Source organism: Melozone crissalis, unplaced genomic scaffold (genome assembly GCF_028551555.1).
Source record: "Melozone crissalis strain CALT ecotype California unplaced genomic scaffold, PUWL_Pcris_2 ptg000013l_1, whole genome shotgun sequence".
In the NCBI taxonomy this organism is placed as follows: Eukaryota; Metazoa; Chordata; class Aves; order Passeriformes; family Passerellidae; genus Melozone; species Melozone crissalis.
In genome coordinates, this window is record NW_026535791.1 from 45639346 (window position 1) to 45657057 (window position 17712).

At 39.0% G+C, this 17712-nt stretch overlaps 1 protein-coding gene across 1 annotated transcript in view; it reads right to left on the reverse strand.

The window, feature by feature from the left end:
* Positions 1-1819: 1819 nt before the first annotated feature.
* The window catches only part of RFX8 (regulatory factor X8), a 31759-nt gene continuing 15866 nt past the window's right edge, over positions 1820-17712 (reverse strand). The window contains exons 10-16 of the mRNA XM_054272117.1: positions 17213-17363; positions 16083-16141; positions 12742-12898; positions 11123-11217; positions 9855-9969; positions 5881-6168; positions 1820-2076 (exon numbers count right to left, since the gene is read on the reverse strand). Of these exons, the coding sequence (XP_054128092.1) occupies positions 2030-2076; positions 5881-6168; positions 9855-9969; positions 11123-11217; positions 12742-12898; positions 16083-16141; positions 17213-17363 (912 nt within the window). The 3' untranslated portion in view covers positions 1820-2029. The remainder of the gene's footprint in view (positions 2077-5880; positions 6169-9854; positions 9970-11122; positions 11218-12741; positions 12899-16082; positions 16142-17212; positions 17364-17712) is intronic.

Below are 17712 nucleotides of genomic sequence, written 5' to 3' on the forward strand. Positions count from 1 at the left end.
TGCCTTTGTCCCTTGCGGGGCTCCTGGGACACCGCTGAAGCCCCTGGTTCAGCTGCACGGTCCAGCAGGTATCTCACGTATTAGGTTCTCTGCACGCACCACAAAGCCAAGAAGATAGAGTTGTCCGGGCAGAGGCGGTGCGACCTCTCCGTTTATTAAAGAGGAGACTATCCACGAGGGAGAGTGTCCGTGTGAACCCTCCCGTTGCAGGGAAAGCTTCCTTTGGGCACTGGGGTCAAGTCACAGCAAGACCCAAAGTCCAGGGTGGCAGGCAGCATTAGTTTGGTGCTTGCGAGGATGCAGTTTTGATATGCAAATTCAGGGAGCTGCTATTAAACGTCTTCCAGGCAAGTTTTTAATTAGGCAAAGATTTGCATGTATATGAGTTTGTATCAATAGCCCAATTTAATAAAGGCACATGTGCATACAGTTCCTTTCTTGGCAGTAGACCTCGTCAATATGGCAATGCAAAGCTGTAATTCTTTAAAACATATGCTCGTAAACTTCCATTGCATTAATGCAAATTATTTCAGGAACACGGGTTCACTAGCATCTCTCAGAATCAGTAGAATCTCTCAGAAACCTTTGCCTGCCAGAAGGTTCTCAGGTACATCTAAAAGATGTTCTCAGGTACATCTTACTTTTTCATATCTGTGAAGAATAGATGATCAGTCTACTGATACAACTTCTGCCTAATTGTGCCATGAGAACAGGTATATCTAATCTAGAATCTAAACTCTTATAAATAAAAGTGGACTGGAGAATACTGAGTATTTTTAGCTCATTTTTTCCTACACTCCCTGTTCCCTTTTTTTCCTCCACTACAAAAACCTAAGGAATAGTGGAAATGGGTATAATGGGCCTTAAGACCCTAATATTTTTTCTGATTGTAAAGATACTTCCCAAGAAAATATAATTTTGGCCCCAAACTCTTAATTTTTTCTGCAGAGATGACTACCTTTTCATTTAGCACATGGCCCTGTCTACATCTGCTGCAATACCACACTTTTGAAAATTGATTCCCTCTTCAGAGCTTGAGCAGAGACAGAGGAATGGAGATGCAAGTGGCAAATCAATGTAGATTTCCAAACCCAAAATGAGTGAAAGCTTCCCAAGCTCCTGACAAGTGCTTTTCTCTGATTCAGGATACGTCCCTTCTTAAAATATTGAAGTAGTTGTCCCTTCTTGAAATAGCAACCAGGCACAGACAACTCACTGCAGGCATGCTCTTCAGAAATAGCTAAATCCCCCACTTCCATGGTGTTTCAGGGAATTTCCTCACACAATCTGACGCAGGCAAGATACAAATCTCATCATTTGTATTTACTATTTTCTATGAATTTATGCCAGGGTTTCTCTTTATAAATGTCTTTGCTTGTACTTTACTTACAGAACAAGCCCAAACAACCTAGCTTTGAACATAATAAAATAGTAACATTCTATACAGCCTATTTTATTTTGGTTAATAGAATTATATGTGAGATACTGACTCTTGTATCCTGCAGAAATGGTAAACAAAACAGGAATTTCTAAAGACGGGAATTAGTGCTAGGTTTTATATTCAATAAATATAAATTTTTAATTAAACACCATAGACACAAAGCAGCATTAACACAGTGTCATTCATTTATACTGTAGCTTCCAGAAAATTTACCATGATTACCTCAGGTAAGTCTTCAGCTTTACTGACAGCAGAAATATACAAGAAATACATAAAACCAAGCCACGAGTACTTCACCTTTACCATCTGAAGATTTATTCAAATAATCCAAATCAAATCACATGACAACGTAAAATAATTGCATTGCTAGCCCAGTTTTGCATTTGGTATTACAAAAAGAAAGCTCTTTAGTATAAGAGAATGAAAACAGTGTTTCTTAAACTTTATCAAAAAGTAAGAATGGCATATCATGTAGAATGCTACAGCCAGGATGCTTTTCTCTGAAGATTTGCTGTTCATTGGAGGCAGAGAAATATCATTTCATCTTTTTGAATAAGAAATGTTTCCTTTGCAACTTGAAGATCCAACTTAGTACATGATATAATAATTTTCTCTTCCTAAATTATCTGGATGTGCTGAAAATTAGAAAAGAAACATGGAAATGTTTTGACTGTAGGAATTGTAAATCATTTGTTTCTCCCTTCATTGAACACAAAAGTCTTCTCTACTCTTAGTTGCTGAACCTGAGCTATTTTATAGATATCCAGCCTTATTTTACATCAAATAAACCCAACAAGAGGAAGCACACATTGGGGTTCATCATAGGATGGCAAAGGTCTGGCAGAAGGGCATATCCCCTTTGAAAACATCATTCACACTTTATTTGTTTTGAAAATGAATAGAAGGGCTCACAGCTGACACACAGTCTCAGCCTCTCTCCTGATGGGGACTGCTTTTTCATGCTGAAATTCTGGCTTTCTTAAAGTCAGCAGAAGTTTTGACACTGAATTCAAGCAGGGTCATGTTTTTGCTCTCATTTTTTGATCATTTTAGTTAATGATTTCATTTGATCTCTGTATCCTGGCTTATACAGACCTCTCAGATGAACATTTACCATTCCTACAAGTCAAGTAGTTAACTATGTCCTATTTTTTCTCTCTTTTTAACAAACCAAAGTGTTTGATTTGCTCTCTGGCAACAGAGCTAGGAATAGCATACCCTCAGTCTCTTCGTGCCCTGGTTTGCAGTATATTGTATGTTACAAGGTATGGAATTGGATTAAAAGCTACAGCACAGTGCTCTGCAGATGAACCCACTGCAGGTGTGCTGCTTAATACGATTTTAATTTGGCAACAAGTGAAAAAAATGCAGAAACCTAGAATGAGAGTTTCTAGATGAAAAAAATTCTATTCATGCTGAGAGAAAGCAACTGCAAGCTCTGTGATAAGGAATAAAGATCTGGCCAATTCTCTCTGAACTGCACTTTTATAGATTATGGCTTGTTCAGAGCATCTCTGTTCCTGCCACTGGTTTCATCAATTTTGAGTTCATACTATGTGTGTTTGGCTCTACAGCATTTCATCTGCCACACTTCCCTGCTAAGCCAGTGTGTACAAATCTTCTACTATCTTGCCCCCTGCCCTCTGTGGTTTTTTTTCATATAAAACCAATGTTTTCCTCAGGAGATGCCACCAACCTGGAATGTATTCTGTTTTCAAGAGTATTAACTCTATTTATTAATTCTATGTATTAATTATTTAAACTATATTTAAAGATAAGATTCATAAATGTACTGCACTGTTCATAATAAATGGGAAAAGATGGTGTCCCTGCTGAGGAGTCTAATTTATATTCAGCATCAGCTAGGAATGGAAGACTAGAAACAGATGGAGAAGGAAGAAGAAGAATAAAGGTGACAACTAAAAGATCAGGAAGGGATCTGCTAAGCCACACATATTGGTGCTGCTGATATCAGGGTAAGGTTGGGAGATTCTTTTCTGATTCATGTTACCAGTCTTCCCTCATATTTTTCCAGGGTTTTGTACCAAGACCAAGTGGTTAGCACTGATTTCAATGAGCTGAGTGGGGAGGTGTGATGAACAGGTTTTTTTTTTTTTTTCCCACAGCATAACAGGCTGTAGAGAAGGCATAGAAATGCCTTGTGGAGCAAGATTAAAAACCACGGAGGTTGGGTGATGCTGGCAATGGATGGAGTGGAGGATGGGAACTGATGAAAAGCTCTGGGTTACAGAAACCTGCCAAGCCCGCCTAAGGTGAAGGAATTAAAAGCAAAAATTATGAAATAAACCTGAGCAATATGTAAGGCAGCAGAAATGTGGTCCAGGAAACAGCAGAGTGGCTGGTGGATGCTGCTATGGCTGCTGAGATACCCAACAGAATGGGGTATCTGTGCCCAAAGGGGGATTAGTCAAGAGCAGGGACAGATGGTTCCTTGGAAGCATGATGATGATTTTTGGTGATCAAAAGTCACAGAACAAAAATCCTTATGCAATGGAAATCTAGTCAGAGGAACTACAGAGATGACAATACAAACAAAGCAGTGGGTGACCGATGCTTTTGGCAGCTGCTTTTCAGCAACCCGTGGCATCAGTGTGGATATACAAAAGAAAGAATCGGCAATGGTCAAGGTGGGAGCACCACCCATCTGAAGAACATGAGCAGGCAAAAGTGCTCACTCACTCTCTCACAGCTCCTGAATTCTTTTGAGCTACAGGTTCATGTTTTTTGATTCCATCACAAACTGTAAGCACTTGAACCACAACATAACAAGTGCTTGTTAGAATATCTTTTTCATCCCAGTGATTAGCATCTTGCACATGGACTGGTAGAATCCATCATTTGTTGGGTTATTTGATGCCTAAACTCCTACACTTTCTTAGTCGTTCACTGTGTCTTTCCCTCATGTACACCTTCTCCCAAGTCCTCATACTCCTCATTTCACATTTTACACTCTTCCCTTCTTATTCTGAAAGGGATGATTCCTCATCCCTCTCTCTAATCAGCCTTGCTCTGTTCTTGTGATCAGGTACAAAAAATTCAAAACTGGTACATATTTATAAGCACATCACTTCCACAGACCAAAGCTGGGTCAAGCCCTTGTCTGATGACCCTTCCAAAAAGCATTGCAATGGGCACGGGACATACAAAAGGCAGCACAGTGAAGAGCACAGGACATGGGCAGATATTGAATAAAATTTCTAGTGGTTCATTTCCTCATTTCTGGCCATCACTGATTTAGAGCTCTCTTGCAAATTGTCAGCACCCAGCACAATTTACATTTTTATATAAAGGTAGTATGGCAGGATGGGTCTTTATTTTACATTTAGAAAAATAACAAAAGCTGACAAACACACCCATCACATGTATAAATCATTCTTGGTTTGTCCTCTGTGTGACTGCTTTCTCTCCTCCAATTTTCTTTGCTGGACTAGTCTTAGCATACTTTAAAAAAATTAGGGTCCCTTACAGGGCCTTATAATTAATAAAGACGTTTTTAAAACAGTCAATTTCCACTCCTATGCTAGTGTACGGAAACTGACTACCTCCTGGGAATAACTATAGTAGTGTCACCCAGAAAACCTAGTTTTCTCTGTGAGTCTTGGTGCCATTAACATTTTTCTTTCAGTTTTCTGGAAAACACAATGTTCTCTGAGACATAAGACAAGTGCTCTTACTGCATGGAAGAGAAATATGAAAAGAGCTGAATGTCTAATTCATCACTTGCATTAACCACAGAGGCTTGATCCACATTCCCATGTGTTCTTGTATTTAGCCTTGTATTCTAGAAGACTTAGAGTTTATCTTGTTTCCTACCTGTATGTCACACCTTATGCTAGTGAGTTTGGAGCAGTGGACTGACTGCAAGAAAATCAAGAGCAGAAGGGTCTCAAGGATTTCATATTTCTGAAGATATTTCATATCTTTTGATAAAAGTAACAGATAATTGGAGGGAAGAGAGCCTCTCAGTGCTTCCAAAAGTGAGGAAAGACCACACTGTGCCCTCTCATTTTTGATTGATAAATACATGCAGTCTGTTTGTCAGCTAGCCCATGGCCTGCTCCCAACCCACCAGAACAGCACTGCTCTTCCTTAGACAACGCTTGGGGAATCAGAAGGAGCTCCTGATGTCTGCTGGAAACCTAAGGACAGAACCAGGAACCTATGGTGCTGAGGAGGTGGGTGATGTTGAGATTACAATCCATTGGTATCACTGTGGGGTGAGAGCAGGATGTGGAGGATGCTTTGTGAGTTGAGGTTTCCGTGACATTGGACACAGCTCCATGCAAACCTGGATTTCATTAGTTCTACTTTACATGCAGACAATACCCCAATCAGCCACACACCTCACAATCTGTCCTAATTTGCCCAATTTATAACATTTTCCCCATCATTTTCTTTTAAGTTAATGTTAATTTCACCTTGCTGACAGTGGCTGTGTTCACCAAACAACTCAGAACTCTGGAAAGCATTGCTTAATCCAAAGTTATTCTGGTTCTGCATCACAAGAGCTGTCTGTGGAGCACTGGCTTGAGGTTCCTCCTCAGCAAAACAGGCTGAGAGATGGCTGGGCTCATAAACACACAGAACAGGGACCTCATTTTGCTTTGCAACCAAGGCATTTCCTTCTTCCTTCTCCTCTTCTATATAGGACTGGAAAATGTGAGCCGCAAAATCAACAAGTAGCATATTCAACAAAAGCCAGGATCCTAGGTTTAAAGAAAAACAAAGATAATTATGACAACCTCTTCATTTGCATATCTTTATGATGTGTATTTTTTTGAAGGGCTTCATTATAGTAATAGGCTAGACAAAGTAATGGACTAGCACTCATCAAACAGTACTTACAAAATTATGTACTTCCAAATATCCCAAAAAAATAAACACCACTGCTATTTTTAAGCATATGCAAATTTTTTTTCCCTTATTTAACTAGAGAGGAAAGTTGTGTTCATTCACTTTCCTGTTCAAGTTCCTCCTCCCCACTCACTTCTATGACAAGGCTTATCAATAACCACATATTATCCCCATTCTCCCCTCAGACAGATAAATCATTCCACCTCTTCCCAAGTGAAACCTCCTACAGACATCTGTGTGTGTATATCTATGACATTAAATGGCCCACCTTGCAGCTTGGACCATAAGTGATAAAAGGCCAGAAGGACTCACTGAGGCCATTGACTTTTGAATCATACCTTGGTTGAAAGCCCTTACAGTAAAAACTAGATCTTCCATACCATAAATCTGCATAAGAATTCATCAAGCTCTGCATCCCACAAACTAGTTTATATAGACATTAACAAGGAGAGATCACAATTTATATTAATGACCACAGTTTACAGAGCCTTAAAAATGAAAAATACTCTTTTGATGTTATATGTGTCTAAGAAGCTGCTGCTTTTGCTGTTCATCCTTTTGAGGATCCTTAAGCTAGGAAAGCAGGAGGAAGTGATTGTTTACCTATGGAACAAGGAAAGGGATTTTTATAGTTGGAGTTGAAACTATATTGATTTTTTAATAGTAGTTCAAGAATGTTTCTAACAGTCTTACAGGTGTTTTCAATATATTCTCTAAGAGTAAGCATGAAGCCAAAGCTACCACTCCAGTTGTCTTTTGGGATAATCCAGAGGAACACAGTTCTCAAGAGGAACCAGGCTGAAGCAATTTGTTGCAGAAGAGGAATGCACAGCTCACTACTCAGTCCCCATGGCTTGGAATTGCATCCTTGAATGCCTTGGAAGGCAGCAGAGGTGTGTGAGCTGACATCAAACGCTGTGAGGGAGGTGTGTAGAGACACATTTTCTGGAAAGGAGACAGAGCTGAAGGAGCTGTAGAGCTCCCATTAGCCCTGGATGCTCCAGCACACCTGCTCCCTGCTGCCCTACAGCAGGGGTAACTGCAGGGCTCCTCTGATCTCACCCGGGCACCCCCAAGTGGGGCTGGGCTGGAAAAGGGTGAAAGCCAATCCCAAATTGAGAGGTGTGAAGATGCCAGTGTATTATGCCTGCTGCAGGTAGCAAGCTAGAAGGCAAGAGGTCAAGTCAGAAGCAAGATTTGTTTTGGTTACTGGATTAACATGACACACATTTCCCCAGGTAATTGTATTTCCTCAGTGTGGATGCTACATAGTTCATATTTTGAAGAAATGCTGAGATTAAAGACATTTCTGGAAAGCAATGTTCCCAAGTACAGAACTTTTACACCAGATGGCTTGTTAACAGAACTGCTTCAGCCTGTCTGCTAAAACTCAGTGTCCTAAAGAAATAGAAACATGCAAAAAAAAAAAAAAAAAAAAAGGGACATTGATAGATCAAATACACCATCTTAAGGAGCAAAGAAAGATAATAATGGCCACATTATTGAAGCATCACAGCAAAATATTAAAAAATATTTTTAACTCTCTCATATTTGAAATAAATTCAATTTTAGTGTTATTGTAGTAGGAAAAATGTCATAAAATGGGTGAAAATGTAATTTGTAATTAGTTTAACGAAGCCTCAGCAGACCAAGAGATGTGCTCCATCCATTGAATCCCATCCATCAACACAACTGCAGAACACGGAGGCAATTCATTAAACTCTTCTTGTGGTGGAAAGAGGGAAGAGGATTTCATCATCATGGGGGATTTCAATAAACATTATACTTCCAGTGCAGTTCTTGGAATGCATTCTCAGTTTATTCATTGCCAAAAATACTGCATATGACACTGGAGAGTTTTGTGCAGAACTCCTCTGGAGAGAGAGAAAGGATTGATTGTTTTACCCTTACTGTAATGCAGCAGCTGAGGGACGAGGGACCCTACTGTGTTATGTTCCCTGCAGACACAGAACAAAACTCTGATCCTGCTCCAGACAGTTTACAAGCAAACAGAAGGCAAAAGGCAGCAGCTTGATGCAGAAGAAGAGTGTGTTCATACATGCACAAGCACAGGCATTAATGGGGTAAGAATACTGAAGAACACAAAAGGCAACAACCTTGACATAGCCCTTTGTTATGTATTTTTAGCAAACACATGAAAGCATGGTTTTCAAGGGGCATTTCAAAGAAAATGATGAGGTTTTCTTTGGCTATTTGTATGAAGGTGCATCCAACAGATGAGTTAAAAATATGAAGTTGCTCCTTTGAAAATCTAAAAGGCATTTAATACAGTTTGGGATTAGATGCAAGTCACAGGAGACAATACATTTCTGCAGAAGTGGCACCTTTGCAAGGTGTTACAAGTGAAGAGAAAGGCAGTTAGGGTAGAGATTGGACTGATTTAAGACATGTTTGTATCACTTCAAGCCTCTTTGAGTGAACACAACTGCACAGCTCTTTCCCTTCTCCCACCTTGCACTGGTGTATGATGGATTTGATGTTTGACAGCTCAGAGCCCTAAGTGCCTTAGAGCCCTAAGATGGAAAGAAAATCAACCCAGCTAATTTTCAGTCAGTTTTTTAGGCTATTTTCAGGCTACTTTTCAGTCAGTTCAATACCTTCAACAGGTGTACTGCTGGCTAGACAAGAACTGTGTAAGACATTAAGAGGAGCATATATCTGTTGTCAGAGGAACTAGCTGCTTTTTTGGCAACTAGTTATTGCAGTGGCTCTGCGCTGGCTGTATTATACAGAAAGAACCTGGGGGACTCAGAGCTATCACTTGAGATGTCTGGGATGCTTATGGTTTGGAATATTAGTGGCCCCAGATCTCCATCAAACCATTTTGCTGTGGTGTGCACCTCTTTTATGGAGGGAAAGCAGAGGTTCTCACCTCAGACTGCTGTTCCCTGTTTCCCCACAAAGTACAACTTCTGCCAAAAGAGGGAGTCCCAGCTTTCCTGCCATCTACAGCTTCATGCTCCTACTCTCCTCTCTTATGCTCATCCAAGAGTTTTGCCCAGAGAATTGGTTTGGTCAAAACATGGTAATCATTTCAATTCCCTGACTTCTCTAGCCACATCACCAGGAGAATGGTGATAAAAAGGAGTAGGAGTAGGAGAAGAGACTCTATTAAATACAGTTATGTCAGTTAAAATCATAGAATCACAGAAGTGCAGAGCAGTTTGGACTGGCAGGGACCTTAAAGACCATCTAGTGCCAACCCCTGCCATGCACTTTCCAGAGGCTGCTCAAAGCCCCATCCAACCTGACCTTGAACACATCCAGTGATGGGGCATCCACAGCTTCTCTGGGCAACCTGTTCTGATGCCTCACCACCCTCACTGTAGAGAATTTCTTCCTAATGTCCAGTCCATACCTGCTCTCTTTCAGTTTAAAGCCATTCCCCATTGTCCTGTCATTACATCACCAGCCCTCATTGCCCCCTTTAGGTACTTTTGGATCTGTTGATCTGAGACTCTGCCATTTCAGGTCAAAATGGGGCATATCAAATTAGAGTCACAAAGATCCTATTTACCAAAACTGTCTGTCCTGTTGATGGTCAGAATCTTGCCTACATTGCTCAGTAGGAGGTTCCATTTCAACATGAAATCTGATGCCTGCTCTTTAAAGGCCTCTTTACTCTTGCTTGGCTGCAGATAAAGAAAAAAAATTGGTTTATGATGAAGTTGGTTAAAGGAATTCTCTTCTGTGTGTCAGACCATTTTCCCTGTACAAACTGCATACAAAGGTGAAAAAGGCAACAAGCATTTTTTTTTCTATTAGAATCCTAAAATGTCTTAGGTTGAAAGACATCTTTGGATATTACCTATTCTGATGTCCAAAGCATGGCCAGCTTAGTTCAGGCCTTGTCCAGCCAAGTTCTGAATATCTACTGGATAAAGATTCCACAGACTTTCTAGGTAATCTCTTCATATGCTTAATCATTCTAAGGGTAGTTTTTTTTTTCTTTGTATCTATTGGAAATTTTCTTTCCTGCAACCTGTGTCTATTGCCTTATGGCCTATAACTATGAACCCTCAGAAAAAGTCTCACTCCATCTTCTCTATACCATCCCATCATGTAGCTGAGGCTTATGTAAGATGGAGGCACTACAGAATTGCAAAGTACTAGTCTTCATTTAAAAAGAAAAAAATAAGAGTAAATAATTAAGCCAAGGGAACACAGCTTACTCTGCTTCTTCAGAAAGGAGAAAACAACCCCAAACTCTAAGTACCACCCAAACCCAAGTTAATGTTACGGTAACCAACCAAATGCAGCAGTACCAACACAGTGACACAAATTGTGAGTCAGGGAAGATAGAGGGGTGGTAGAGTTGGTAATCTATTGAAAGGTGCATATGTGAGGATGGTCATACTTGAATCTTTCACAAGAGCTAGAGACTTTCTGCTAGAAGTTCTTAGTACTTGCTAAAAGTCAACAGCTTGGTGAAACAAGAATCTAAGGAACCATGAAATGTTCTTCATTTCTACCAACATATTACTTCTGAATTTTGGTTTATTAGGGGCTATGATAATGTGTGTATATGAAATCAGAGCAGATACTGAAATGACTAGAGTGGATATGTGCACAGAAATATGCTTGTAGTTGTTTGCACAGATGGAATTTTTGTATGTCAATTAATTCTCCCCTTTTCCACAGCACGCACAAATTGTATTTATGCAAATCTCCAGTCTGGTCAGGTTGCTAATGTGCAATGTACCTCCTGTAGACTAATGACAGTCAGCTTGTAGCAGGATAAATTATGTGATCCCTCCTTCTATTCTGAAATTATTAATTTTATACCTTAATAACAAAAGTCTGGAGATCTGAAGACAAACAACTCAGGAGATCCCGAATATCTGTGGAAGATGCCAGTGAAGAAATGAAGTTCTTCAAACCTGTGAAATACAGAAGGGAGATCATTACTTGAAGTGATTGGTCTGCCTTTTGGTTTGTTTCTGCAGTTTTAAGCTTTTTTTTTCTTTTATCTTTACCTTAAATAGATTAAGACATCTGTTTCTAGAATTTTGATTAATATACAATTTCTTTAGTGAGGAATAGTACTACTACTTTGAAATCAGTCAGAATTCATGTGTATTTCCATTTCCAGCATAAGTGCACTGACCTAGTCATCATGGCAAAGGTGGCAAGATAAAACAGTTCCACTGAGAAAGCTGGAATTTAGTTAGAGGCAATACTAACTTATTTATCTGAGATTTTATGTGATTGAGAAAAAGAATCTCGGTCTCGCTATTGGAGGGGGAAAAATTTAATACAAAGCAGAAAATGCAGAATATTCTGTAGACCAACAGAAATATGGATAATGCTGCCACATATCAGTGCAATTGTTGCCCTAAAAGTTTGGCACCTACCACCCAATGCCTAAAGGTAAATTTCACCTCCCTGACTTTATATCCTTCTAATTGAGACCTCTTCCTTCTAGAAAGCATATGGATTAGTTCAGTGAAACCTTGCTTATTATAGATGACAGTCTGGAAAAGCAATGAAAACAGAGAATTCAATAAAACCACCTTGGGAGGACCAAGAACATCGATAATCTAACAGAAAAATGTACTAAGTGTTCTATGCAGTGGCTTTGGGTTTAATATGTATATGTATATTATTGAAATGGTTCTCCTGATGGTTCTGTGAAGCAGGCAAGTTATTATTCCTACTAAAAGCAGTCAAAGAAGGCACTGACAAGGGATTTGTGACAAATCCCTTGTCAGTGTATGAGTGGACCAGGAACAAAGAGCTGAGGTTCCCCTGGTTAGTTCTGTGCACAGCCTAGTCCAACTTGCCTATCTCTTCCTAATATTTTAAGTGGCAGACAATTAATCTAAACATTAAGTTGATGTTCTATTCCTTTTCATTAATCTGTCAAATCATTATGTCATGGCTGCACACAAACTGTGTATTTTATTGTTTACAGCCCCACATTGATCCCACAGGCCATGATACAGCAAAAGGACACAAAAGCTAAAAGGCCTTGTCCAGTTCAGCATACAGTATTTTAAAATCTGGCCACAAGAAATGATTTTGTGCACTTCAACTAATAACAGAGGAAAATGCAATCATTGAAAACATATTTCCTGTCAAAAGAAAGCATGAAAAAATATCCCTGCTTGTCAACCTTCTAGAAAATACATAATTCAGTAACACAAACTCCACTCCTGCTGTCACAAAAAGCGTTAAGAGAGTCAGAACCAAAAGCCTTTAATTCTTAAACTTTAAAGTTGGGAGGATTTTACCTCATGCTAGATTCTCAATTTTATTGTCTCTTTTCTAGCCCTTCAGGTTACAGGAAGAGTGTAACTCCCAGTAAGGCAGATGTCATGAATAAACAAGAGGAAATGCTGGACCTCTAACAGTGACAACCTAGTGCTTAAGAGGAAAGACAATAAATAGCAACAATTAATTACATTTTAATTGTATGTTTTTCTGCCGCTTCTTTGGATTCCTAAACTTCTCTTGGAAGAGGTCTTTGGTCACATCCAGAGATTTCTCATGGAAGATGGCATGCAAGCCTGACCGCAGAACAGTGACTGTGCTGTTGTTGTTCAAGAGTGCTCTTACTGTCTGGACAGAATAAAAAAACAGTTAATGCCTTTCATTTTCTCAAGCCCTTAACTCAGCCAAATAAGGGAATTGAAGAAGGAAAGCTTCCCTTATTCAATACTAGACTTCGTATGACCAGGCTCCAAACTGGGGGTGTGGGGGGGTATAGGATCAAAGGAGATACATCTGAAGTTGTCTTCAAGAGAGTTTTGTTCTGGGACAAGTCCTTTTCAATGATGCTCTGTGTTGTCTGTGATGGAGCAGACAAGGCTAACATACTTGAATTATCTGGGCAATTGACTGGGCAATTGGCTTTGCCTAGAGTTATTATAATTACACTAAATAATGATATTTTGTCTAAAGCATGGAATGGTGTATCAGGGATGACTTTCCTTCAGTGTTATCTGTCCTTAATTTATGTTGCAATTTAATTGTTGCAAGTTTTCTCAAATTGCTCAAGCCTTTGAGAGAGTAAATATAACATTAGAAATACAGTATTAGTTAAAACAGTATTAGTTGGTTTTTATCCCATTTATCTGCTTATGAGTCATTTGTGAATGAATCTGTCTTCATATTTGTTTAAAAAAGTATTACAGAGATATTGCAAACAATTTTCAGACTAACATTTATCATAATCATTTCACTTTTTAAAATTAGTTGCTAATATCACACAATATTCCTTAAGATTCTTGATGAAATGATGAAATCAGTCAAGAAAACTAAATCTGAATCCATTAAATTTTGTTAACAAATATGTTTAGTCTTTCATACTGAAATCAGTAAGATTCTAAACCGTTTTTTGGACTTCAGGCTTTTCTGTAAATAATTCTTATCCAATTGGGATTTTCAGAGGAAAAATATGGTTTGTAAAATTCCAGAAGACTTCAGGATTCATACATGTTTTAACAAATCCCATTTACCAGGTGCCTAACATGACCTCACAAGCAGCAACAAATGCAGCTGACCATTTCTTTGCAAAAATTATCAATAAAGCTATTTTTCATCACTCTGCTAACTTTTTTTTAAATACCAAACTCAATCTGATTCTCCCTTAGCAATCTCCTTCATATAAGTTAAAAGACAAAGGCATTCTTCGTATTTGACTTGGAGCTTTCAGGGACAGAAAAAGAGCCTGCAAAAAGAACACATGACCCAAGGGCTGGGAACTACCAGGGCAGCACCTCCAGTAGGCTGCTAATACCTGACTCCATGCCCAACACTTTGGACTGATCCCTTCAGCCATTGGATTTCACTATATTAAATATGATTCTCCAAAATGACTGAGAGCCAGCCCTCTCAACACTCAAATACAATTTACCAGAGGCAGGAATCAGCCCCAGAAAATGACAAGCATCACATTTACGTCCTTTTCTCACAGCGAATTTGCACCTTTTTATGCTCTAATTATTTCTACATGTCCAGGTAGTAGCAGCTGTCAGCCTGCTTTATCTACACATGGTGGGAAAGTTACCTTTTTTCTTTTGAATGTTGACCCTGCCAAAATTGTTCTTACTTTCTCAGCAGATGGCTGAGTTATTGTGAAGTGCTCTACAAGGAATGATGTGGTTGCAGTGTTCAGAGGTTGCACAGTGCCTCTGTGGCACTTCCCATCAGGAGCACTCTTGCCTGCTCTGACCAGCAGTCTTTAGTTGAAATTCCAGATGCATTTTAGACAGAAAACTGAGAAGGTTGATTAGAAATAACAAATTACTCCTGTGTGAGAAGATGAGATAAACTTGACTTTCAGAGAGAAATAACTGAGGCAGGATGTGATGCAGGTCTGTGGGAAGCATTGCTTGAAGAAGAGTAGGAATTTTAAAATAATGAAAGAAAGTATTTTTTCATACAACAAATAATTATACCTTGGAACTCACTACCCCAAAATATCAAGTGCAGTAGAAACCCTTTTACTTTTCTCTTATTTTGAAGAGGCTCTAGAGAAGGTACAAACAACTTTTTCTTGTGAGAGCTAGAAGTATAAATTCAACCCTGATTCTCGGTCTGCTGTGTTCAATTTGTGTGGGTTAAACAGTGCAAAAGGGATGTAGAGCACCCAGAGGCTTTTATTATTATTTATTTAAAGATTTTTAAAATAATATTTAAAATTATTTAAATATTATTTAAAGAATTTTCCCCAATTGCTGAAATTCTCTAAATTTTGAGGGTGTAAATCCAGTTTTGACTCTGCAGCTTTCCCACACATTAAGAATAGGGAAGGAAGACTGAAAGAGCTACAACCAGCCCTTTGACATCATGGCTTGAAAACAAGAAGGGTGATTTGAAGTACCTAAATCAAATACAAATGTCTGGGAATAGGTGACACTCATGATCTTGCTGGATCTTGCTCTTCAATGCATAAGAAGCCCTGTTTAGAAGCACATAAATTGAGATTTTCAGGTATGAGTATCTCCAAGGGCTGCTGCAGTTAGTGGAAACTATGAGTGCTCAGTACTTCATGGAAGTCAACTTTTTGTGTGGGTAGTCACCCTTATGCATGTCTGTACTTTTTATTTCTCTTTTTTTTTTTTAAGTAAGAGGAGGGAGTGTTCTGTATGATGCTGGTGATGAAGTTTCTCCATAAAGAAAAGCTACATTTAGTGGTCCAAGAATCTGCAGTTCCTTCTGTCCCTCCCTTCCTCCTTCATTTATTTTCTCCCTGCTTCCCTTCTTCCATCAGAGTAACGATTCATATCAGATGGCATGTTGGAAAAAATGTAAAAAAAACTTTTACATGTTTGAAGGAGAGAATATATCCCCTGTTCTCTTTTGCTTTCTTCCCTATCTGTGACCTTCCTTTTTCTGCTATAGCCCAGACCACCTCAAAACCCAAGGATTTGGGAGGATCCAAGGGCACCAATGAAAGGAATGCTCCAGCATGTGCTCTTGACTGACTTTGGCATGGATGGGCAAAGAAACTGGAAACTGTCATCTGACCCTCCCAACTACTGTGTTCTCCTCTCCATGGGCTGCCATCAACTACACCTCAGAGGCTTTCAGAAGGATCCAGAGTGAGGAAAATGTCCCCTCAGCATGCTTAACAGTGAGGGAAGAGATGGGAAGGAGTGTGAGCATGACATGGCCGGTGTACAGTTAAGAACATCCATGCTGCTGCACTTGTTCTCCAATGGAGCATGTCAAAAATAGTGCAAATGGCTCACAGGAATGACATTCATGGCTCTTTTTTTCCATGAATTCTGGAACATACCTTGACCATGTTGCAAAGGTCTGTCTGTCTCCTGAGCCTTTTTACAAACTCTTTAGCTTCTGTTAAAGAAGAAGAGGCAGATGTTTCACATCATTAATCTTTTACAGTCTAAAATACATTAATGAAGACATATTTTAAGTTAGAAAGTAGTTCCCATGGGGAGATTTGGAGGGTAATGGAGGGCACAGCTGGGGCACTGAGCCAGCAATATGGGATGGGCTGGGGACCCTTGCAGTCAAAACTTGCAAGGAGAAGCTGCCCAGCTCACCTCTCTTCCTTCACTGTGAATCTATTAATCCACGATGTGCAGGAAAAAGTCTTTCAATATTTTATTATTTTCATTTAATACTTCCTAATTAATGCTCTGTCAAGCATTCAAATGTAAGAAATGCCAAAATGAAGTCTGTCTGCAATACTGAGCATATGAATCCTAACACAAACTTTTGCCTGCACAGGAGCCCTGCTTTACCTCTGGGGAGTTGGTCTTCACTCAATGATCCACTGAGAAACATGATGATTTAGTAAGAATCTTCAGCTTAATAGGTATAAATGTGTGTGTGTGTGTGCGTGTGTGTGTAGATATTTACAAACACACACATATACCACAGCTTTGTAGAGAACAGATTTTTTCCAAACATCTTCTAATATCAGTCATATTTTCCCTATGGGATTATGGTTTTTTTCCTTTTATATTGGACTGCTACAGCCATTAATTAATTTATCAGCATAAAGTAACTTGTAAAAGGAAGAGACACAATAATATCTGAGTTTCAGAGGGTATGCTGCATATTATTGGTCATCTACATGGCCAACGCAATCATGGCAAGAGACTTTGGAATTCGGAATTTTAAAATGACTTGACTGAATGCTCCTTAAAGTACATTTCAATTTAAATACATTTCAATTTCAATGAACTGGGAGTACTTTAGGCTTAAGTTTGTTCTCACACATTATGCAAGACCATTTATTTTTAACTGTATCCCAGCTAACTCTAATTGTTGCTACTATCACTGTTACATCAGCTAAATTTTTTTAAAATAATTTAAGTAATACAATCTTCAAGTAATACAATCTTCTCTGCAGTTTAACCAAAGATTATTTTTGAAAATATCTCTCCTACTCAAACCTACCATTAGACTTGGATGTTTGGAGCAGTAATGGAAAACCTCCCAAAGGATTAAGCATCCAACATTTAACATTTTCACTGAAAGATCTGATTGAGTCTATATGTTGTGCAGGCACCTCCTCCAGGAAATCAGGAAGTAGGATGTTCTCCAATTCCTAGAATACAAATTCATGCTGCTGCACTTGACTGGTGTACCACAGATATTTACAGCAGCATGAAATAAAATTATATTGATAATTTAAATGTAAGTGTAAAGAAACACATTTTTTTCTTCCAATTAAGCAAGAGCTAAGCTAACTTTTTAGCAGAAGGACAAAGATCCTAAGAGTAAATGTTGCTACCTGAATTAATTTCTAGACAATCCTTAATGACCTGCTGGAAATAAGAAGCAAATTATTTTTACTACTATGCAGAAAACTGCATATTTCTATGTGGAAGGTCACTGAGAAATGCAGTAGTGTTCTCAAAGGAAAAGTAACTCTCATAATCTGGAAAATCATCGTC